Genomic DNA, 23,643 nt, shown 5'->3' with positions numbered 1-23,643 from the left:
AGGTCCCGGCATAGAATGTCTTTACTGAAACAATATGCAGCAGCCTGAGGATGTTCTTGAAAAAGCAGAGGGATTTGAAACAGAATTAGGGTGGACCGTCTTCACATGGCAGAAACAGAATGAGGGATTGTCAGGTTGTTCCAGTGCCGAAACCCAGACTGGTCCAGTTCACACTGAAGACAAAGAAACTCAAACCAGCTCTCCTATAATACAAAGATTACTGGACCAAGATGGGGCTGTCAAACCTTTTTCCCAGTTCGACAGACAAGCCCCTGCCAGGATTTCCACTTCCCCTACTTTAAGAAGAATGAGAAAAAGCATAAGGCGCCCACAACTGCAACTGGACATGTGGGAACTTGGGCGGCACAACAACATACCAACAGACACAGCTAATGTTAATGTCTCCCAGACAAACCTCCATGTTCCTGGGACTCATACATCATGTGTAAACAACCCAAGATCTCCTCTGGCAAGAGATGTCTATTCCCCTGTGAACTGCAGTATGGATTCAGCACAGAACTGTCTAGAAGGAATATCACCGTCCCAAGAAAAGCAAGCTTGGGATATTAATAATAAACTAGACAACGACCTGATTTATAACAGACCAAAATCTCATTCTGCAAGAGAAATAGGCAGTGGAACATTTCCCCCATCAAATGATTGCCATCAGGTAACTATTTAATAGAAGATGTGGGTATGACAAATTAATAATTATTTGCTTGCCATCCAAACGGTTTTACAAAAGCTGAAAAATACTCTTGGCCAATGTAAATAAAACAGGGCTGTCAAAGTGCACAGAGGGCTAAACTATTGAAGAATCCTATTGTAGTGTAAAATTGAACATGACTGTGAGACACAGCAGGAAAGCATTTCTTACCCATAATCATATTTCATCTCCCATGGCAGTAACCCATAATGAGATCTTTTGACAGCCTATGAATCAGCAGTTATAACCGCTGACAGTGTTACACAGCCATCAAACAAAGAATGCCACTGAGGACTCCCTGCTGTATTCATAGGGGGGCCCTCATTGCAGTATTTAGAAAGCATTTGCTAAGTATGTAGAAACATTGTGAAATAATAATGCATTCACCCTTCATACCGTATGGCTGAGCATTGCAAAATAAAAAACAAAGAAAAAAAAATGTGTAAGGCTCATTTTTGTTCCAGCATTGATATGTAATCATAATGCAATGGCCACTCATTAATAAACTTTCTTGTTATTTCTTTCCAGGCGACAGAGTCAACCCAGGAAAGGTATGTGAGCAGGTAGCTTTTAGTAACAAAGGATTCCAATGTGTTATATACATTAGGTTAAGAGATTAACACTGCTTGCTAGGGTTACATTCGAAATACTTCCTGGTTCCCTTAGAAACAGAAACATGATTTTGCATGTTACAGTCTACTTTTAAAAATAACATACTGTTTTTTATACAATCTGTAAAATAGGACATAATTCGAAACTTAGAAATATAGAATGCTATGCTCCTGTTTGTCAATTAACACAATGCAGTACTCTAACCCGCTGTCAGCATGGGTTGTTTTCTGTCTTTTATCTCTAAGTAGCCTCCTTTATGGTTGCTAAGCTCATTACTATATGTTGTATAGTAAATAAAATGATCACTAAAGGAACTTAGTAAAATTGTCTTCAGACAGTGTAGAGATGGTCCAAACTGAAAGAGGCTCAGAGGGGGTTATAATGGAAAGCTAGTCTTTATATGCAGTAATCATAAGGAGGGAGTTTACAGTACACTATAGGTCTTCCACAACCGTGATTTATTATACTAAAGCCTTCTGGCGTGTGGTGGTGGATGTTGCTGTGTGGGGGCTGTGTGGTAGTGGTGGTGGATGTTGCTGAGTGGGGGCTGTGTGGATGTTGCTGAGTGGGGGCTGTGTGGTGGTGGTGGTGGTGGATGTTGCCGAGTGGGGGCTGTGTGGTGGTGGTGGATGTTGCCGAGTGGGGGCTGTGTGGTGGTGGTGGTGGATGTTGCTGAGTGGGGGCTGTGTGGTGGTGGTGGTGGATGTTGCTGAGTGGGGGCTGTGTGGTGGTGGTGGATGTTGCCGAGTGGGGGCTGTGTGGTGGTGGTGGTGGATGTTGCTGAGTGGGGGCTGTGTGGTGGTGGTGGTGGATGTTGCTGAGTGGGGGCTGTGTGGTGGTGGTGGTGGATGTTGCTGAGTGGGGGCTGTGTGGTGGTGGTGGTGGATGTTGCTGAGTGGGGGCTGTGTGGTGGTGGTGGTGGATGTTGCTGAGTGGGGGCTGTGTGGTGGTGGTGGTGGATGTTGCTGAGTGGGGGCTGTGTGGTGGTGGTGGTGGATGTTTGCCGAGTGGGGGCTGTGTGGTGGTGGTGGTGGATGTTGCTGAGTGGGGGCTGTGTGGTGGTGGTGGTGGATGTTGCTGAGTGGGGGCTGTGTGTGGTGGTGGTGGATGTTGCTGAGTGGGGGCTGTGTGGTGGTGGTGGTGGATGTTGCTGAGTGGGGGCTGTGTGGTGGTGGTGGTGGATGTTGCTGAGTGGGGGCTGTGTGGTGGTGGTGGTGGATGTTGCTGAGTGGGGGCTGTGTGGTGGTGGTGGTGGATGTTGCTGAGTGGGGGCTGTGTGGTGGTGGTGGTGGATGTTGCTGAGTGGGGGCTGTGTGGTGGTGGTGGTGGATGTTGCTGAGTGGGGGCTGTGTGGTGGTGGTGGTGGATGTTGCTGAGTGGGGGCTGTGTGGTGGTGGTGGTGGATGTTGCTGAGTGGGGGCTGTGTGGTGGTGGTGGTGGATGTTGCTGAGTGGGGGCTGTGTGGTGGTGGTGGTGGATGTTGCTGAGTGGGGGCTGTGTGGTGGTGGTGGTGGATGTTGCTGAGTGGGGGCTGTGTGGTGGTGGTGGTGGATGTTGCTGAGTGGGGGCTGTGTGGTGGTGGTGGTGGATGTTGCTGAGTGGGGGCTGTGTGGTGGTGGTGGTGGATGCTGCTGAGTGGGGGCTGTGAATCGTCATTGACTGGATGCAAACCAAGGTTGTTTTCTGGCAGTCTAAAGTGCACACAAGTCACAATCTAGTGCTTCCTACTGTACAATAGGGCCAGGCCTGCCAGCACAGACAGTAAGAAAGGCGCATTTTCTTGAGTGCTTTTTCCAAACCTACAGCTGTTCAAATTTGGATTTAACAGTAGAATATATTTTTCTTCCAGGGCATTTCAGCAGCATTGATCAGTTTACATCGCTGTGAAAGGGGAATAGCAAGATATGCCTGTCTGTATACAGGTCACACATTCATTATAAGAGAACCACTTATAAAATTATAATAAAATGTGGTTACAGCATTCTTTACCACAAGTTTTTGATAGTATCAGAACCTTTGGATATTTTGGGGAATATGACCGTTTATCTGTCCTGTGTGTGTGTCTCTCTCTCTCTCTTTCTCTCTCTCTCTCTCTCTCTCTCTCTCTCTCTCTCTCTCTCCTCTCTCTCTCTCTATATATATATATATATATATATATATATATTATACAATTTCAGGATCCTCGTGTTGCACTGAGGATTTTTGCTATGGAATACTCTGTTCAACAGCGTGTAAAGCTTGGAGAAATTCATTATCATTTGGTTAAGTTACAAGGCCTGTCTTGATTAATGGTAATTCATGCAATTAGTCATTGTTCTAAATTGTTAATTATTTTATGGATCAAATTGTTTTTTAAGTAATTGCTATTTGGCAGTTTTATTTGCAGGCTGTTTAATTTCAGTAGCTTCCAAAATAACATTTACCGGCCAGCATTTCATCATTTGTTTTCAAATTGAAAACTTATGGTTCTGTTACTTTGGACTTGGGTTTATCAAAATATCATAGCACAAAAAGGCTTTGAAGCTAATAACCCTTTGCTAATTATAATTTGGTGTGGGCTTTCTGGAGTTAAACATCTCTATTGAAAAGTGTTGAAACCAGTAGACTATATCAACCTTTACTTGCAAAATAGATTCAAAGAGAAATGTATTATGCAAATATTTGCAAATGCTTGTTGTACTGGCCTTTCATTTTATGTTTAAGGAACAAATGTAACCAATGCAGTGAAATAACTTATGAGGAGAGTGGAAACAGTTGAATTGGTCAATCAATAAACCCCAAGCAAATTATCTTTGCCCTCTATTATTTTTACCCAGTGAAAGTTAAACATTTATGCAATCTCACAGGGCTAAGCTATTTTATGTACTATTTAAAAATATTTATACAGGAACACCTTAACGAGACACAGTCAGCTTACATCTTTAAAAGGCTGTTAAAAAGCAGCTTGGTTTGGGTATGAACTACCAGAGTTAACTAACATATGGCTGCTCTTGTTTAGGTATCATTTTCTATTCCATTCATCACATCCTGTTGACACATTAAAACTCAAACATTTAAAGAACCTGTGTGGTCTTAATAGAGCTCTCAGATTCATGTCTAACTTTTAAGTACAATACATCTAAATATGGAGCTTGTGAGAATGCTGTTATACTAACGAAAAGTTAGATTTAAGTCTTGGTTATTACACCTTTGAGCCTCTTAGGAAACAATCTTGTTCAAAAGGCTGTCCTGAAATATATTGAGAGGAGTTTGGGATTAGATGAAGATAATTATATTGCCAACTAACGTTCATTTTTATTCAGTAGCACTGAGATGTCAAGATTAAGAGAAACAAAGTCCTGATAAAGCCAGTCTGTTAGTGTACTTTATTAAATAGTTGTTTGGGTAAATACTTGCAGTGAAATGCAATGCGGTTCTTGAAACCCCTGAAGCCTTGAATGCCATTGTGATGTTTTGACAAGATATTGTTCTTGAAACAGTGCGGGACAAGAAAGTGAGGGAAAAGCAAGATGTTCCACACATCTTCAGAAAGCAATCCTATTGGTTTAACATTTATCAATTGGCAATTACATAACTTCTTGGTTTGTAAAGAGTCAGTAAACATAGATTTCATCTGATATTGTCAGACTTATTTTAGAGAGAGAGTAGTGGCAGGCAGGAGGTGTATTATAACAGTGTCAAATTGTAACATGGCGATCCGATAGGCAAAAACCCAGAGGTTGAATTACAGCATTAAATACTTCTGGTAATTTGTTATTTTGTATGATGTGATGTCTAACTTTTTGTTCTATGTATTTAAAAATATATATACTTTGCTGTGTAGTAGACATCAACATGTTTTAAAATGTATATAGTTATTAGGCTTCATTCTGTAATATATGCTACTATTAAAATGTATAAAGGTAGATTGTTTTTATCCTAAGCAAACATGCCAATCCCCAGTGACAGGGATATAAAGAAGCGGGTTATTTTAGAGGTTTGTATATATCTAGATTGGTGTGAAACGTGGCTAGTGTATTTTTTGCACAGGTTTTTGAGAACATCATAATCTGTCAGTGTAGGGAAGTGTCTGTTGGTTTATGAATACCTTCTATAGATGTAGGTCATGATAATCTACTTTTTCATGGTATCAGTAGCTCTAATTTTGTATTTACAACTATTTGTCTATAACTTTAAACAATCAATCATATGATATTCAGTAGTACTAAAAAATAAACCCTTAGTAATAAAATTATGCCAGTGTTTAGAGGATCTATATCTGTCAATGTAGGTGTGTGTTTAAGCAGGGTTTTTAATCTTGGGTGTGGTGCACTGTACTGGAAAAACAGATTTCAATTTTTGCACCTGCGTTTCTTTAGCTGTGTCATTGTGTCAAATCCTATAGCGGGTGTCCTTAAGTTGAATGATTATTTAGAAAGATCTAGGTTTGTGGTCAAGCAAACATTAACTCCAAAGCTGTTTTGTGTCTGATCAAGATATGCTTGACTTGTTATTGCCAATATGTTTGTACCATGCTCCGTTGCTATGGAACAGATTATTTAGCTACATTCTTTAGCATTATGGAAACACTTACTGAAACACACAGCTCCAGTCTATTGTGGCTGCATTATTCAAATAATAGTAATACAATTTTTTTTTTTTTTTTTTTTTTATTATTATTATAACTGACCTTTAAATGTGAAATTCCCTTTTGCTGCACTGGATTTTCTATTTTATGAAGGGTAAATAAAGTTTGCTTAAACGTTTTGAAATCCATTAAACTGTCAAACTCAGGCTCATAAGAAGGTTTTATATTTGCTCATGTCCCAGGTTGGCTCTGTTTTGGAACTCCATTTTCTTTTTTACTTTTTACCATGTCTTGCAGTTAACTGTCCAGGTTAAACCAAGCTGGGAAACAATCCCGCTTGTTTACATCTTTAGAAAACAGGTTTAAACTAACTAAGGTTTGTGAGCTAGTCAAAATTGAGGACTCAGTATGGTAAATAAAGTTACATAATTTAAAAATGTCAATTGTGATGTATGTTTAGCATTTGAAGCACCTGGTTGCAGATTGGCTTGTAGACTGTAGATGGGACCAGATTGAGTTTTACAGCAATCACATATTATTGAGAATACCACAATCACAACTAAATTATCACATGGTTTATCTGATTGATATTACCTGTATTTAGAGTGGAGAGCTTTGCTGTTTAAAAACACAAGGGTACCTTATTGGCTCCGCACACTGTGTTGTCATTCATTGGTGTATAGATAGTCCATCCAGTTCTTTGATCTAAAGATAGCCATTGAAAGTAAATGTATCATCAGAGCTTGAACTTAGAATGTTACAGCAGTAACTGTAGCATTCAAGCCAAGAGGCATTCAGAAAAACAAAACTGAATTATTGAATTATTTTTGGGCACTATTTTGATTTTATAGAAGAAGATCTTTAGTCATATGCAAGCCATGACAACATTGTTCTGTTCAATTTTTAGATATAATCCTGTATGTTAACAACCAATTCATACTGGCAGTCAAAAACACCAGAATATTGAGCCGTGATTAAAAGTAACTCATTCGTTATGTTCCCATAGAATCCAGGAACGACGACGGAGCTCTGTTGTGGTGAGTTTGCCTGGACTCGATGTATCTCCTGGGGACTTGTTTGTCTCAGATGGGGTAGCAGACTATCTGAGCCGTTCAACTTTATCAGGTAAGCATTTAACTGCAAAACAGCTGCACAATAAGCACATTTAAAGTGCAATTGAGAAACACTAGCATAACCTAACTACCACTTCAGCTTAAACAAATTATTATGACATCAAAGGAGTCAGTTCATGACCACAGCATACAGAATAGTGTTTCTTAACAAAGCATTTTCCATATACCGGTATCATCTTCAAAAGCTTAGTCAACAGGTGTCCGTATTGTGAAAAAGCTCAAAGTATGTGGAATATCTTATTGTTATACATAGCCCTGCAAAGTGTAACCACATGTTCTGAAGATATAGAGTCTGACTTTCAAAGCATTTTACTACAAATAGTAAAGTACTGTTTTATTTTTCAACTGTTTAAGTTACAAAACTAGAAATACTTTAATTTTAAGTCAGTTTCATAAGTAAGGTGATTTATTTTTCATTTTGTAGTTTGACATGGTGGCTTTTTTTTACGTTTTGAAAAAATTAGTAACTTACACTTCTGAGCTAAAACCTTCGAAAATTTGAAGAACAGTCTTAAATAAGCAATCTGTCCCACAAGTATAGTTGTACTCCAAATACGATCCACTTACTACAGGCCAGAAAGTCTATTTTTGGCTGCTTTGACCTCTCATAGAGTACTATCAGATTGTATCGTACCCCCTTATACAATATTCTGTAAATATGCATCTTAGGTTTTTGCACTATAAAAAATACACTTTTCATCCCAGTATAAGAGATCTATACAACTTCTCCTGACCAGCAGCAGGGTAGATTAGGGCTTTGAAGGTTTCAATTACACGCTGTGTTAATCTTGCTGTATTTGTGCTTCTGTCTGGTAACATCTTTTTTTCAATGAATGTGAATGAAATATAGTGTCTCCTTACGCTGTACTGATGAAATATAGTCCAAAGGCCAAAATGCAAGTAAATGCCAAACTGCATTTTTTGGTTCAAGAAAAGTGTAGCTTGGTCTTATTCCTATTGTTCTTTTAACAGCTAGCTGGGAAGGAAAACAATAGGAAAGGTCACATCCATAACCATCTGGTTTCTAAACAGCAATGCGGACAAAATGTCATTATTCGTTCTTTTTTTTTGGCTGTTACAGAATTGGTACCATTTTTGTTATCCCAGCTTTAAAGTAAATCCGCTGTCTTTGTAAACAGTGAGCATCGTTAAAATTTGTGTTTTGTTGCAGATACCAAGAAATCCAAATGGCCTTTTTTGAAACGAGGGACAGTAAGTGCCATTAATTCCTAAATCTGTAAATCCTTAATGATCTGGTTTCTAAGACGAAAAAGAAAACAAAACAGTCACTAGGACTGATACACTGAATCTTATTTTATTTGAGTAATTCTTTCTCACAGAGTAAAGACAAGATGAAGTTATTGTCAGACGTGGAGAAGTGTCTTTCATCTGTACAGATCCAGGATTGGAGACTCTGTGATTTTCAAAAGTACAAGGTACTGGACTTACTCTTAACATATACCATGGTCTTTATTAAAGTTTACTGTATGTACTGTAAGCCCTGTATGGTGTTGCAAGTGAAAGGTATATATTGAAAACAATATTAATCTTTATATGAAATATGCAGTTTTATTTTTTAAAGATTATTTTCTAGAAACGTTTTTAGATTAGATTTTCTCCAATTGCTTTGTCTAATAGGATAAAACCCTGGCTGAGTTTTTGACGATTCAGCACCCCGATGTTGAGCTGCAGAACTGCCAACATGGCTATAAGAGAGAGGAAGCGGTATGGGAGCTTTTTACCAGTGAATGCGTTTACTTTCTTGACCAGCTGATGGTGCTTAAAGAGGTAAAAGTGTATTTATCTTCACTCAGTAACTTCCCAAAACAGGACAATTAGTATAGTTGCAGAAGGGGCAGAAAATACAGTATCACAAAGCTAGTGGCCATTTCTAAAACCTCACTACAGTAATTAGTTTTAGGAGTTGTTTCAGAAGCCGTCCCAATGGTTGAAAAGGGAAATGACTTAGTGAGCGTGGTACGTAATGATCCAAGTACAAACAGCTATTGAGAATAGGGGTGTGATGATACTCCTGAATAATTACTTTTAAGAAGTGTTTGTCAGCAGGTTTTAAATAAATCAAAACACACCTATTTATAAATGTGTTGACTTCAAAACAGGAAACTCAATAATTGCGTAAACAAGAGAAACTGAGGGACTGCATTGTTTTGTGTGGAACAATTTTTATTCCATTCAATTAATACCTAATAACTACAGATTTCTAACAGGTAATTACTCATAAAATCTGAGTTTCGGCATACACCTAACTCTTTATTCAGGGCTTGTCAGGCGCGTCAGGTCCAATTTATTTTCACACGCACTGATTATTTTACATGCGCTGTTTAAAATGTTTTTTTTTTTTTTTTTTTTTTTGTTTAAATTGTTTTTTTTGTTTTTTTTTGCAGTAAAACAGGTTTGAAAGGCATTGTATCTCTCAGACACTCAGTACTGTATCTACAGCCAAGCCCCACCCCTTGTTTCACTGTATTTTCAACATATCTCTTTATAGATATGTATACTGGTTAATCCTCTCCTGATCACTCGTTTTATCACTAAATTCCTCAATAATGAGACTCAAGTTATTATTTTATTACAGTAACGTCTCAAAAATCTCTGCAAATGTCAGTAATATTCTTTGAGCCCTGGATGCAGAAGCAGCTACCTCCTTTGTTATATCTGTGTAAGCTCTGTAGTGCATGGGGCTATGAGAAACGCCCTTTTTTTCTGTTTCATTCGGCTCCTATCGGTCTCACTTAGCCATTAAAAAGGTTTTCTCTGAATTTTCCATTAAAAAAAAAAACGACTAGAGACCTGTGCTTTACGTCTTTTTGATAATGTTGGACAGGGTCCGACATTGGACTGGAAAGGGAAAATTGTAATGTTGAACTTGGTCCGACACAGGACCACAAAGGGCTAGTAGAGGATTTTACACAACTAAGGAAAACTGGGAAGAAATGAAAAAATATTTATATGGTATCAAATACCTACAATATGGAAAAAACTGAAAAATAAAAGTTGAAATGTATATTTATTCTATACAGGTTTTCCTGAGCACCCTAAATAGCCTTCAAAACAACAACTGCCTTCTTGATGTTGACGTGTGGAGACTTTTTGCAAATCTGAACGAGTTATGTCTGGTAAGGAGGGATTTTCCTACAGTTGAGTAGAAACCAAAGAAAACCAAAAAAAAACAAAAAAAAAACAACAAAGAGAAACAGTTAGTCACCAGCATCAGTGTTTTTGTTTCTCTAGCCTGACCGGTTTTCTGACTCTTGTTTTGAAATCGGTTGCTTTGTTATCTCATGTATAGGGTATGGGAAAACACCCTAGTTGTCAATTTTTCTTGAAATTACACATGCTGCAAAGTTGGCTCAACTCTGCGGCCTGATTTCTTCAGTGTTTTAAGACATGAGCATGTAAGTTAAGATCTGAATCTGAAGTTTAGGAGGGACGACCTCCAACACATTTCATTTACCTACTGTTATTAATTAAGTAAAATTGTTAGGTATTCATTGTCTTTATCTTTCAAACTGTCATTTTGTTTGATATTTATTGGTTTCTGGCAGTATAAGCCTGGAGTACAAGATTTATATGCCTGACATGACCAAGATAAGACTGTGTGTCTTTGTTTCTTTGTTCTGTAGTTGTTGGCCTACTGACTGTCCTGCCCTCTTGAAGGTACACTCTCAGGGGCCACTTTAGTTTCTGTGCTTCCTCATTGGGGATGACTAAATGTGATGACTTGTGTGGCTTTTAGATGAGGTTGCAGGAGGTCCTGTAGCTTTGGAAAGAACTGTCTGTTCTTTTGGGTATTTTAGAAATGTAGAATTGCATCACATTTAAGGTGTGTGAAAGCATTTACATATTTGGGAAGATTGTGACCTAATAAACCATTGCTGCTACTATTTCATGTATTATGCACTTTCCACTGTATTTAATGTATTATGCTTTTTTTTTAACTGTTTATCATGTATTATGCATTTTTCTGTATTTAAAGTATTATGGATTTTTTTGTTGTAACTGCATCTTGTAAAGCACTTTGTGATGGTGGTCCACTATGAAAGGTGTTATATAAAATAAAGATTATTTAATCGATTAATTGATAACACCTCTGGGGGTTAAATGTTGTCAGAATAAATACCATTAAACTACTAAATTGGAAAACCAGCAGTCTTGATTCTTATAATATATGAAGAAATACAGTAACCAGTGATCCAGTAATAATATGTTAGCATTATTTCAGACTTGAGTACGATTGTGGAAGACTGTAGCTGACGTGTTTTCGTTCAGAATGTTGCTCAGTTATGCTGCCAACTTGCAGTACTGCCATAAGAAACAGCCTTGTGGAATTTGGTTTATTGACAGATAGCAGGCATGGGTTCCACGTCAGGCACAGATACTATATTAAATATAGCTAAGGGCTTACGCAATGTCCTCCGCATTGTGTGTCAAGATATCTTTGAAAAATCGAGAAACGTGTTGTTAGGGTAATGGCTGGAAATAGCTTATAGTTATATGCAAATGTGTCTTATCTTGCGTGTAAATTTCCATACCATTTAATTCCAGGTGAGCTTCAGTTTCCTGACCAGCCTTTTAAAGGGAATCAATGACTCCTGGGCAAACGTAGACAAAAGTATGACTTCTCTGGAGACATTGCTAACCAAGGCAAGTTCTCTATAAATTTGTCCTGCAATACTAGGTCTAATAAGGTCTAATGAAACTCTACAAACTAGTGCATTACCACATGAATGACATGTGTAAAGCTCCTTTCTCCAACAACTTGTGATCAATCCTTATCTGTCTGTTATGAATATAGATAATCGTCATGGGGATTGCCCGGGTTACTGTGATGTGATGTTAAAAGATGTATTTCAAACCTGTAAACAAAATTCTCAGAGCATCAGTTTTAGTGATTATTTACAAGGAAAAACAAACCCAAAGGTCTTGTATATCTAATTTGAGTAAAGAGCTAGCAAAATGGTGCATGTGTAGCTATGGGACTTAAATTGGAAATGTGTATTTCATCGACATCATCAGTCTTTCTAATGAAAATGCAGACAATTGGGAAACTGCATCTGGCTTTTTCCAACATTTAATTTCCAGCTCAGTAACTAGGTTACAGACTGCTACTGATAAATTGTGTCCTCTTTTTGTATTCCAGCATTTCAAAGAAGGTGTTTGTCACTGTCAGCAGAAATACTGCCTCAACTACTCCTCTGCTGTCTTTTACCTCGACAGTCTGAAGCAAAGGGAAGATTTTGGGACGTATCTCAAAGTAACTTTCTTTTATACCGCACTTTGTTAAGAAAATAAAATATTTAAGAATGCCTTTTGGTATTATTACTGTGGGGCCATGCAAACTTCAATCATTCAGTCTTTGAAAGTACTACCTCCTAAATCCTAAAGCGTTCCTATTATATTTTGTCAATGATTGTTAGTGAGTTCCCATCCACAGTTTATAGACCATGTGAAGAGATCACACCAAGCAAAACATTAGAATTTCAAATAGTCGTAAAAGATGCTATTGCTATATTGTGCTATGTGGAATCAAAAACTGTAATGTACAGTGGCAAAGTGGCTTGCAATGTGCAGGTGCAGGAGTGATGCGGTAATCAATGAAAGGCAGACAACAAGAATCCAAAGTGCAAGGAGGTTCATTTATAATCCTGGTCTGGTGACTGTAAATAATAATCCCAGGCAATACACAGCAATGCGGATTGCACTGTTCTAAATAAAGGTTTTGCAGTCCCAAATAATAAACACAATCAATTTTACACACACAGTATACAAGCACGGTCACCAGTCCTGGATGTGTGCTGTAGTGCTTGTGGTACAAATACAATATATATTGTGATACAGATGCAGTGATGTCTGGGTTGGTGCTGGCCTCTGGCAACAGCTCCAGAACATGTTATCCGTCTACTAATAATAACAAGCAACAATTAGAGACAAAACAAAACAAACAAAACATTCATGTATGATTTATAAACACTGGTCCTTCCGGGTTGTTTCCTTAACCATAAACGAAGGAACAAGTCACATTGAGCTGTCCCCTAATTGTACTGTCACTCATGACCCCTTGGTAAAAGATTCTATTTCTGTGACATGTACTAAGGGGTAAATTTGATTATTCTATATCCCACCAAGGTAAACCACATTTTACAGCAACAGAGAATTCCTGTGGATTTCATCAACCACTTATTTGTAAGGGTAATCCCAGGACAGCCAAGGACAGTTACAATTCAGGGTGCTGTAAAATGCTCCTATAAAATCCACCTGTGGCTTATCACGTTGGGGTTTAGGTTGGTTAAATTACCCCCTACTACTATGGAATACTAGATAATAAAAACATTACTTCAAGGATATAAAACTGTATTTGTTTTCCTCTAACGTATTTAACTGTAATATACATTGTCCTTCTCAAGAAGATTTTTTTTTTTTTTGAGGAATAGTTGTTCACGGATTTGTTTTTAATTTTGTAAGCCCTAGCTGACGTGACACCTTTCTCCTCGGCAGTGGTGTGAGCGGAATGAGCAGTGTAAGAGATTACACTTGTCTGACATGCTGGTGGCACCGATGCAGAGGTTCACCCGCTACCCTTTACTCCTCAAGAACATTTGGAAAAGAAGCACCAGCGAAGAAGAGAAGATTGCACTCCAGTCTATCATCAGACTTGTTGAGGGTTCCATACGTAAGTGTTGCACAGCATTTCAAACATGATGGATCATTGATAAACCTTTGATGACTTTTGCAGTTTATGTACTTTTTCATCTTTGATGAGAAACCTGAATGCTTCAGGTAAGTAAAATGATTTTAATCTTACAGCTAGTAAACCTATCAACGCTGCTGTTATGCAACCATAACACAAAAAAGCCAACAAATATAAAAATTAAAAATCAGCTTTTTCCCTACTAGTGACTGGAAAGATCAGTTTGACCACAAGTCAGAAAACAATGTAACTAGAAAATATGTGTTTGTCCAAGAGTTGTTTTGAAATTGTGAGATCAAATAGCACGTTTTAGTAATTGTTGTTTCTCTCTGTTTACTTTATTACCTCCTCTCCACACTTGTTCTCCACTCTGAACCCCCTTCGACGAACAAGGAAAGCTGCAGGCTTTTATATTCTGGCTGAGGGGTTAACTAGCTATTAATTATCTTATTACCCCTTGGCCACAGTCTGCACGAGTTTAATAAGGATGTGTGACTGTAAGCTAGTTAAATAATCAGTAGCTGATCAGTCTAGCATCCTCACAAGGTTTTAAAAAAAAAAAAACAATAACAAATAATGGCGGCAGCTTTTCATCCACACCACAAACAATAATAATACAAATAATAATATAAACAAAGGTGCAGAACACTCTGCCATAAAAGCCCACCTTCCCCCTTAGTCTCCAAAGTCCTGGTTCACCGAACCAGCCCAGGAACAATACAATTTCAGCAATGGGCCAAGGGTGGCGGCCACAGTGGGAGGTCCTCCCCCCACCCCAACAGCTGTAGCGATCAGGCTGCCCACACACAGGCTGGCTCCTCAGACCAAGCCAATCCTGGCAACCACCTGTCTAGGGGTGTTCTCCTGACCTCCCCCCACCTTCTCTGTAGCCGGCACCTCCCTCCTGTGGGGCTTCGGCCACCAAATGGAGATGGTAGCAATGTTTCCTCTTCCTCTGACGCTGGAGATGACAGTGATTGCTCCTCTGGTGCCGGAGGTGGCGGGGCTTCTCCCGATGGAGCTGGAGATAGCGGAAGCCCTGCCATATCTGCAGCCAGGTAGCGGATTGCCATGTCCGCAATGTCTGGGAGAGATACTGGGCAGTGTTTCTTTTCCCAGGCTTCCAATCGCTTTCCATCTCTGGCCCATAGGAGGTTGATCACAACAGGGAGGGCCTCTTCGGCATTCCTCCCAGGCTCCACCTGCCAGCCCCAGATTCCCTCAGAGGAGAGTGGATTCGTTGGCCTCCAAGCCAGCGGGACCTCTCCCCCCTGACGCTGGATGCTCGGGATGCCATGCATGGCTCAGGCTGAGTGGAAGGTACATGACCTCACCACACAGGAAGCATCACCCTTCCTCACCCAGACAGGCAAGGCAAACATCAGTCGTGTTAGTGTCGTAGCGGGACCTGTGAACGGCCCCACATTGCTGTTGCTGCATCACTGGGTAAATACCCTGCTGCCTTGGAAATACATAGTCATTGATAGGACTATGGGACAATACACTTGTGCACCATTTGCAGGAGTTATTTCACTCCTGGTAGGTGTGTAGTCTCCTTATCATAATGAGCATGCTACACTTGCTCTCAAAAGTATTCACCCCCCCTTGGACTTTTCCACATTTTATTGTGTTACAACATGGAATCAAAATGGATTTAATTAGGAGTTTTTGCCACTGATCAACACAAAAAAGTCCATAATGTCACAGTGAAAAATAAAATCTACAAATTGTTCTAAATTACAAATACAAAACAGAAAATAATTGATTGCGTAAGTATTTGCCCCCTTGAGTCAATATTTGGTAGAGGCACCTTTGGCAGCAATTACAGCCATGAGTCTATTTGGATAAGTCTCTACCAGCCTTTGGTGAAAAGCCATTTTCAACTCTTTCCAGATATTCTCAATTGGCTTGAGGTCCAGGCTTTGACTGGGCCAATCCAAGATATTGACCTTTTTGTTTTTAAGCCACTCCAGTGTGGCTTTGGCTGTATGTTCGGGGTCATTGTCCTGCTGGAAGATGAATCTTCTCCCAAGTCCTAGGTTTCTTGCAGACTTAAGCAAGCTTTTCTACAGAATTTCTCTGTCCTTTGCTGCATCCATTTTGCCCTCTATCTTCACAAGCTTTCCAGGCCCTGATGGAGAGAAGCATCCCTTAGCATGATGCTGCCACTACCATGCTTCATGGTAGGGATGGTGTTCTCAGGATGATGTGCACTGTTAGACTTGCGCTAAACAAAGTGCTTAGTGTTGAGGCCAAAAAGCTCTATTTTGGTCTCATCAGACCAAATAATCTTCTTCCACTTGGTCTCAGAGTCTCCCACATGTCTTCTGGCAAACACTAGCCAAGATTTGACGTGAGTTATTTTCAACAATGGCTTTCTTTTTGCCACTCTCCCATAAAGGCCAGTTTTGTGAAGCACCCAGGCTATTGTTGCCATATGCACAGTGTCTTCCAGCTCAGCAGTGGAAGACTGTAACTCTTTAGGGTTGCCATAGGCCTCTTGGTGGCCTCCCTGACTAGTGCCCTTCTCGGCCGGATACTCCTGTTCTAGACAGATTCACAGTTGTGCCGTAGTCTCTCCATTTCTTAATAATGGACTTTACTATGCTCCGGGGGATATTCAATGCCTTGGAAATGTTCTTATGTCCTACCAGATTGGTGCTTTTGAAGAACCTTATTCCAGATTTACTTTGAATGTTCCTTTGTCTTCATGATGTACTTTTTGTTAGGAAATGTACTAACCAACTGTGGGACCTCCCAGAGACGGTGTATTTAACCTGAAATCATGTGAGACACCTTAATTGCACACAGGTGGACTCCAATCAACTAATTATGTGACTTCTAAAGACAAGTGGTTGCACCAGAGCTTATTTAGGTGTGTCATAGCAAAGGGGGTGAACACTTATGCAATCAATTGTTTTCTGTTTTATATTTGTAATTAATTTAGAACAATTTGTAGATTGTATTTTTCACTTCGACATTATGGACTTTTTTGTATTGATCAGTGGCAAAAACTCCTAATTAAACCCATTTTGATTCCATGTTGTAAAAATGTGGAAACAAAAAGTCCAAGGGGGGGTGGGGTGGGGGGGGGGGGGGGGGGGGGGTGAATTGGGTGAATACTTTTGCGAGCCACTGTGTCTGACTGGAATGATCGTCTTTACTGATTCTGTTGAAGAGTACAATTATTACAAAGACTGGAGTGATACATGTAAAATAAATGCTACACAGGAGTTCTAATTTGATGGTTTTACACAATTAAGCCTGACTTTTACGGATCAAATTTTTAATTTAGGGTTTAACCCAATTTTATCAGATAATGGTATAAACTAACTTGACTATTTCCTTTTTTAATATGTGTAAGCATCCAGTGTATGACAGGACCCAATTTTACCCAGCCCCATCCCCAAGTCTTTTTGGTAATAAAGACCAGGGTCCATGTGTAGGGCGAGTTATGGTTTGAGTTTGTGCCGCTGATCTTTGCTGACTTTCCTTGCTGGGTTTCTACCTCCAGGTTAAAAAAATTGGTAAAACAAAGTTGCGGCCAAATAAAATGATTGACTTAATTAAACTTAAATCAACCCCAAATATATATGTAATATGCATTTTTAAACCTGAAAAAGAGTAGAATTTGAAAATCAGTCCACTCACGTGTTGGTGTAATGGGTCCATGTGTGTGGTTTAACATATTGCATGCATTTTTAATTGTCATGCAACACTGTTCACCCTTGCTTGTGTCCTGTTGGTTATTTAGAAGACCTTGAAGGTAAAGTGAAGTGGCTCCACAACTTTCAGACAGTCCAGCAACTGCAAGAGATGATTGTCTGGCCTCCGGTTTGGGAACGGGATAAAAGGGCCTTTATCCCTGAGGTAAGTCTTATCTACTTGAGAACAGATTTTGTTTCATTTAAGATTGTTTTTTAAATGCATATCACACAAACATTCTAATAAAACAGAACTTACAGGCATGTTTTATTTTTGTGCCCACAGAATTTGAAACACATGTTGAAACAAATCAGTCTGGAAAACCTCATATCATCAAACCAAAATCTTTTACATGAAGGAAGATTGAATCTGACAGGTAAGTGTTGCTTTTAGAAGGGCAGTTGCTGACAATGGCTGCAAAATCAATTAACTACGACATAAATTATACAACTTTATTATTTTGCAGGAAGTACAAAGCTCCAAGAGGTATATTTGTTCCTGTTTGATGATTTTCTGTTGATTACCAAGAATAAACGCAGTAAAAAGGTAAGAACCTGAAATCAGTACTTTTTTATTTTATTTGTGAGTGTGCAATTAATAACATGTATCATTTACTTCCTTGTTCGGTTTTATTTTAAATAAAATATACTCAGGTGCAGAAACCTTTTACTATTTTACTTGCAAGAACAAGCAACATGATAAAGTGTACTGTAAAGATATAGTTTACAATTTATTCATGCTACAGTATTTGGGTTTATGAGCTTTTCATTTTGTATCTTGATTAAAAATACCCAATTGCCTGCACGTCGAGCATTGCTGGATAAAGTCTCCCTCAATGTGTAAGATATTGTTTATTGTTTTACCTTAAAAGGAAATGTTCAAAGTCAATCTATATTTAGAGCACACTTCAATACTGTCAATTTTTGTTTTGATTAAATACTGAAATTTCTCCATAGTAATAAATACAGAATTGTTTTTCTTTTCCTTGTCGCTACTGTTTCCAAACAGCACTGTCCAATAGCAGCACCTGCTGGGAGTCACAAGACATGAGTTGCTCAGCTTGTTAATGTCCAATCCACAGCACCATGGGCTAGCTGTGTTGAGAAAGGATATCTGTGTAGCTTCTGTACGTTTCAGGCACTACCTCTTTCTTCAAATTTACTTGTTACGTAAAACTAGAAAAGAGTGTTTCAGAAAACAAAATCAAAGTATACCCAGTGTCACAACAGTGCAGATGTTGACTTTGTTTCACTTATGGACAAGGTGGTGCAGTCCACATTCTCTTCACATGCATGTATTCATGTTAGTGCATGGTAATGAAGAAATTGTCCCTTACTTGCAAATATGGGTGAAACTGCATTTTTGGCTATTTTCAGATTAAGTGAAAAAAAATGAATGCCCAAAGGGAAATACATAACATGCTAAAATGACAAACCTGATCTCTGATAATCAGGGAGATATGAAGAGGCTTTCTTGAATTAACATGCGTTTCAAACAGCAACACGTAAAGCAAAAAAGGCAAAAATGGTCCTTCCCGTTTACAAAATCCTCAGATCAGCATGGCAGCCTCTATAAGGAGCAGTCTGTTTCTTGTTATACACACTTTGCAACAAAAAGATTGTTTAGTTCTATTGCAATGTTTTCAAAATATATTGTGTTACTGCAAAAATGTGTTTTACTTTAAATATTAACATTACAAAGATAGGAGAAGCAGAGGAATGTTGTAGGAAGGTTGTTTTCAGTTGCAGAGAAACAATCTTTTACAGACCAGGAAACTCCATTGTGATCGTTACCCTCAAGCAAAAGTCTTTTTTTTTTTTTTTTTTTTTTTTTTTTTACAAAATAACATTGCAGTTTCTGCCTTTTGGCACAAAATAAGACAAAATAAAACTGACCACAAATGCAAAAAGCACGATACTGTAAATATTTCAGTGATTTTTTTTCAGTTTTCCGAAAGTAGCATTTTAGCAGTTTTGTCCTATTAGCAGGTATGGGGTGAAATATGAATATTTCTCAAGACTCATCTTTAAGGTTTCTTTCTTTTTACCTTACAGAAATCTGTGAGCTCTGAACAAGCTACTTTGTGCCCACCAGTAAATCAAGAACTACAGACGATGCTCAAAGACGGTGGCACTTTCCATGTTGTTGACCAGCCAATTTCATTGGATAGAGTGCTGGTAAAAAACATTGATCAACTGAATGCAACAGGTAAAGCAGACCTAGTTAAAGAGTAAGTAATGGGGTTCCGAAAAAATATAGCATTAGCTTACCTGTCATTTTTATTTTCAATGTTAACATCCTGACAACTTTTTGCACTTATAACTTTAAACTCTGTTTCAAAGTTATTTTCCAAATGGCCACTCTAGTGCACCGATAGTGTAAGGATTATTGTCCACATTGTCAAACAGGTAACATAGCAATGATGATCCATGATGTGGTACAGACCAGAAAAGCCAGCCATTTTGAAAAAAAGCTTTGAAAATAGACTTAAGTTATAAGCGTTAAAAGGTTGTTAGGATATTAACAGTGAAAAGAAAATTTATAGGTACGTTATTTAAACAGTTGTAGCAACACTGGAGACATATAACACTATATTTTTCCGAACTGTGACAGCAGTGTCCCACAATCACATATCATCAAGTCTTTGGTGTCCAGTTACTACATGCATCCAGTTAGTCTGTTCATTCAGCCTCATCTGGAAACAGATTGTGTTGACAGATTGCTTACATTGCCCAAAGAGTTTCTGCTCCAGAGGCACAAGCTTCAAACCCCTTGAAATCCACTCTCATTATGTGAGACAAACAGGCACCTAGTGCAGAAGTAGGAGTTTCTGAATAGTGTTTATAGGGTATTTTGCAGCTCAAACTGTATAGCAAATTATAGCTTTTCATTTGTTGGGAATCCATGTTCGACTTTGATGTTCGAAGGTTAATTACTGCCCATGTGTGGTCACACAGTGCAAGTCGCTTAGCAGCCAGCTGTAATGTGATAAAGTGACAAAAAGACATACATGCTGTGAATTCTAGATACAGTGGCTTGCGAAAGTATTCACCCCCCTTGGCATTTTTCCTATTTTGTTGCCTTACAACCTGGAATTAAAATGGATTTTTATTTGGATTTCATGTAATGGACATACACAAAATAGTCCAAATTGGTGAAGTGAAATGAAAAAAATAACTTGTTTAAAATTTTTTTAAAAATAAATAACAGAAAAGTGGTGCATGCATATGTATTCACCCCCTTTGCTATTAAGCCTCTAAATAAGATATGGTGCAACCAATTACCTTCAGAAGTTATATAATTAGTTAAATAAAGTCCACCTGTGTGCAATCTAAGTGTCACATGATCTCAGTATATATGGCACCACCAAGCAAGCAGCACCATGAAGACCAAGGAGCTCTCCAAACACGTCAGGGACAAAGTTGTGGAAAAGTACAGATCAGGGTTGGGTTATAAAAAAATATCCAAAACTTTGAACATCCCACGGAGCACCATTAAAGCCATTATTAAAAAATGGAAAGAATATGGCACCACAACAAACCTGGCAAAAGAGGGCCGCCCACCAAAACTCACAGACCAGGCAAGGAGGGCATTAATCAGAGGCAACAAAGAGACCAAAGATAACCCTGAAGGAGCTGCAAAGCTCCACAGCGGAGATTGGAGTATCTGTCCATAGGACCACTTTAAGCCATACACTCCACAGAGCTGGGCTTTACGGAAGTGTGGCCAGAAAAAAGCCATTGCTTAAAGAAAAAAATAAGCAAACACGTTTGGTGTTCGCCAAAAGGCATGTGGGAGAGTCCCCAAACATATGGAAGAAGTTACTCTGGTCAGATGAGGCTAAAATTGAGCTTTTTGGCCATCAAGGAAAACGCTATGTCTGGTGCAAACCCAACACCTCTCATCACCCCGAGAACACCATCCCCACAGTGAAGCATGGTAGTGGCAGCACCATGCTGTGGGGATGTTTTTCATCGGCAGGGACTGGGAAACTGGTCAGAATTGAAGGAATGGTGGATGGCGCTAAATACAGGGAAATTCTTGAGGGAAACTTGTTTCAGTCTTCCAGAGATTTGAGACTGGGACGGAAGTTCACCTTCTAGCAGGACAATGACCCTAAGCATACTGCTAAAGCAACACTCGAGTGGTTTAAGGGGAAACATTTAAATGTCTTGGAATGGCCTAGTCAAAGCCCAGACCTCAATCCAATTGAGAATCTGTGGTATGACTTAAAGATTGCTATACACCAGCGGAACCCATCCAACTTGAAGGAGCTGAAGCAGTTTTGCCCTGAAGAATGGGCAAAAATCCCAGTGGCTAGATGTGCCAAGCTTATAGATACATCCCCCAAGAGACTTGCAGCTGTAATTGCTGCAAAAGCTGGCTCTACAAAGTATTGACTTTGGGGGGGTGAATAGTTATGCACGCTCAAGTTTTCTGTTTTTTTGTCTTATTTCTTGTTTGTTTCACAATAAAAAATATTTTGCATCTTCACAGTGGTAGGCATGTTGTGTAAATCAAATGATACAAACCCCCAAAAAATCCATTTTAATTCCAGGTTGTAAGTCAACAAAATAGGAAAAATGCCAAGGAGGGGTGAATACTTTCGCAAGCCACTGTAGATATATGTATCTTCTAATCACTTTGCATGAGGCAAAGGGCGGAGCCACATGTTTTAATGGCAGAACATTTTCTCACCATCTTAGTTACTAGCCCAAGTCTATTTTGTGTGCTGCTTTTTTGCTGCTGTACATTCCACTAACTTGTTTTTTATTTCTAGGCTGTGGATTACGCAATGCTTTTATTGTAATACATCAAAACCGATACCAGCAATGCATAGGAGTCTTCGTTTTGCAAGCACAAACAGAATCTAGCAAGGTAACACGTGTTTTATTATTAGTTATCTACATGATCCAAAAATGTATTGTACATATTATTTATTACATTTTAAACAAATCAACCTAACTACTGTACATCTTCCCTGGCAGCGTATTAAAATATGGGTTCTGCTGCTTACAGTATCGGTTGGACCCAGACACCAGTGAAGCAAATTATTTGTATCTATTTTTGTTTTTACATCTGTTTCAATTGTAACCTCATGTGTGTATTTGTTGTGTTTTTTTTTTTTTTTTCGTGGTTTATGCAATTATAGTACATCTTTGTTGAAGCCAGTTTCACAGAGGCCTGGTCAATTATCAAAATATTGCTTTGAAAATAAAGAGAGTGTTATTTTACATTTTCCAGAAAACATGGATTTTGGAAATAGAAAAAGCATCTGAGGCACTATCAAGATCTGAAACTCGGAAACCAAGGAGTAAGAATGCACCCTCCTGGCTTGAGTCTTCACAGATTTAACAGGCGTGACTAGATCCAGTTCAGACCTGCCATGACCTCACTCTAAAAATGGGAAGATAAAAAAATATATAATTTAGTTTTGTGAGGGTGTTGCTTTGTCTGTGTAATATTGTATTAAAGTTTTTTTTTTTTTTTTTTTTTTTTTTTAATAAATGCATTTGTTATAATTATTTTTAAAAGAAGCCATTATATGCAACTTCCATTTAATTTTGACACTCAGAATATTTTATTTATTTATTTATTTTAACAACACCACATCCAATTTACAAATACTGAATAGAGGAATCAGTAAAGAAAGGCCCATGCCAGTGACTGGGTTTGAATGTGGCTTAGGGAAAAAAGAGAAAGTAACAGTATATAGCCAAAAAAATAAATAAATACAGGATAGTACTACCCATGTTTTAGCATAACACACACACTGTGAAAAGCTCTTCCTCATAATGAAAAACTGAATAATGACATTCCCTACCAGTAAACTAGAAATAAACACATCAAGAAACAACAAGAAAAATAAATAAATAGAAACACCTAGTTTTATTTACCCTTAGCCACGTGGGCAAATTAGAAAACAAAGGTAACATCTGGACATAAATAACACTCTTTCCTGATAATTATTGAAGTCAATGATCCATTTGTGTTTAAAGTGGCAGTCACCCGCTTCATAAGCATAGAAGCCTGTGCATTGAACTAAAAATGAAAAGAGATTGCAACTTAAAGCACAAAGACATGCTCACAAATGACCAATGAAAGAAACAGATGTTTCATGCATGGAGATCTACATCTACTGTAGGTGTACCTTTTTACAATTAAGTCTGTAGTGTCATCATGTATAAATAAACATTGTATTGTAAGACAA

General features: G+C 38.6%; 2 protein-coding genes across 4 annotated transcripts in view; one reads left to right on the top strand and one right to left on the bottom strand.

Annotated features, from left to right (window-relative positions):
- LOC121319706 (integrator complex subunit 13) overlaps positions 1-960 on the bottom strand; it is an 18,955-nt gene extending 17,995 nt beyond the window's left edge. The window contains exon 1 of the mRNA XM_041257403.1: positions 878-960. The gene's annotated coding sequence lies outside the window, so the exon portion shown is untranslated. The remainder of the gene's footprint in view (positions 1-877) is intronic.
- Positions 1-23,643, top strand: part of LOC121319705 (pleckstrin homology domain-containing family G member 7-like) — a 24,420-nt gene extending 777 nt beyond the window's left edge. Inside the window, exons 2-17 of one of the 3 annotated variants that reach the window (XM_041257399.1) lie at positions 3-670; positions 1,235-1,269; positions 6,892-7,010; positions 8,190-8,230; positions 8,359-8,454; positions 8,657-8,806; positions 10,060-10,155; positions 11,585-11,683; positions 12,180-12,293; positions 13,535-13,709; positions 17,482-17,597; positions 17,718-17,808; positions 17,899-17,978; positions 19,487-19,640; positions 22,213-22,310; positions 22,677-23,643. In XM_041257399.1, coding sequence (XP_041113333.1) covers positions 35-670; positions 1,235-1,269; positions 6,892-7,010; positions 8,190-8,230; positions 8,359-8,454; positions 8,657-8,806; positions 10,060-10,155; positions 11,585-11,683; positions 12,180-12,293; positions 13,535-13,709; positions 17,482-17,597; positions 17,718-17,808; positions 17,899-17,978; positions 19,487-19,640; positions 22,213-22,310; positions 22,677-22,787 — 2,211 coding nt within the window. In that variant the 5' untranslated portion in view covers positions 3-34 and the 3' untranslated portion in view covers positions 22,788-23,643. Of the gene's footprint in view, positions 1-2; positions 671-1,234; positions 1,270-6,891; positions 7,011-8,189; positions 8,231-8,358; positions 8,455-8,656; positions 8,807-10,059; positions 10,156-11,584; positions 11,684-12,179; positions 12,294-13,534; positions 13,710-17,481; positions 17,598-17,717; positions 17,809-17,898; positions 17,979-19,486; positions 19,663-22,212; positions 22,311-22,676 lie in introns of all 3 variants that reach the window. The other 2 variants (XM_041257400.1, XM_041257401.1) reach the window with 2 other exon arrangements.

This window comes from Polyodon spathula, chromosome 8 (genome assembly GCF_017654505.1).
Source record: "Polyodon spathula isolate WHYD16114869_AA chromosome 8, ASM1765450v1, whole genome shotgun sequence".
In the NCBI taxonomy this organism is placed as follows: Eukaryota; Metazoa; Chordata; class Actinopteri; order Acipenseriformes; family Polyodontidae; genus Polyodon; species Polyodon spathula.
Note: the sequence above shows the minus strand (reverse complement) of the source record. Positions and strands in the feature narration are given on the sequence as shown.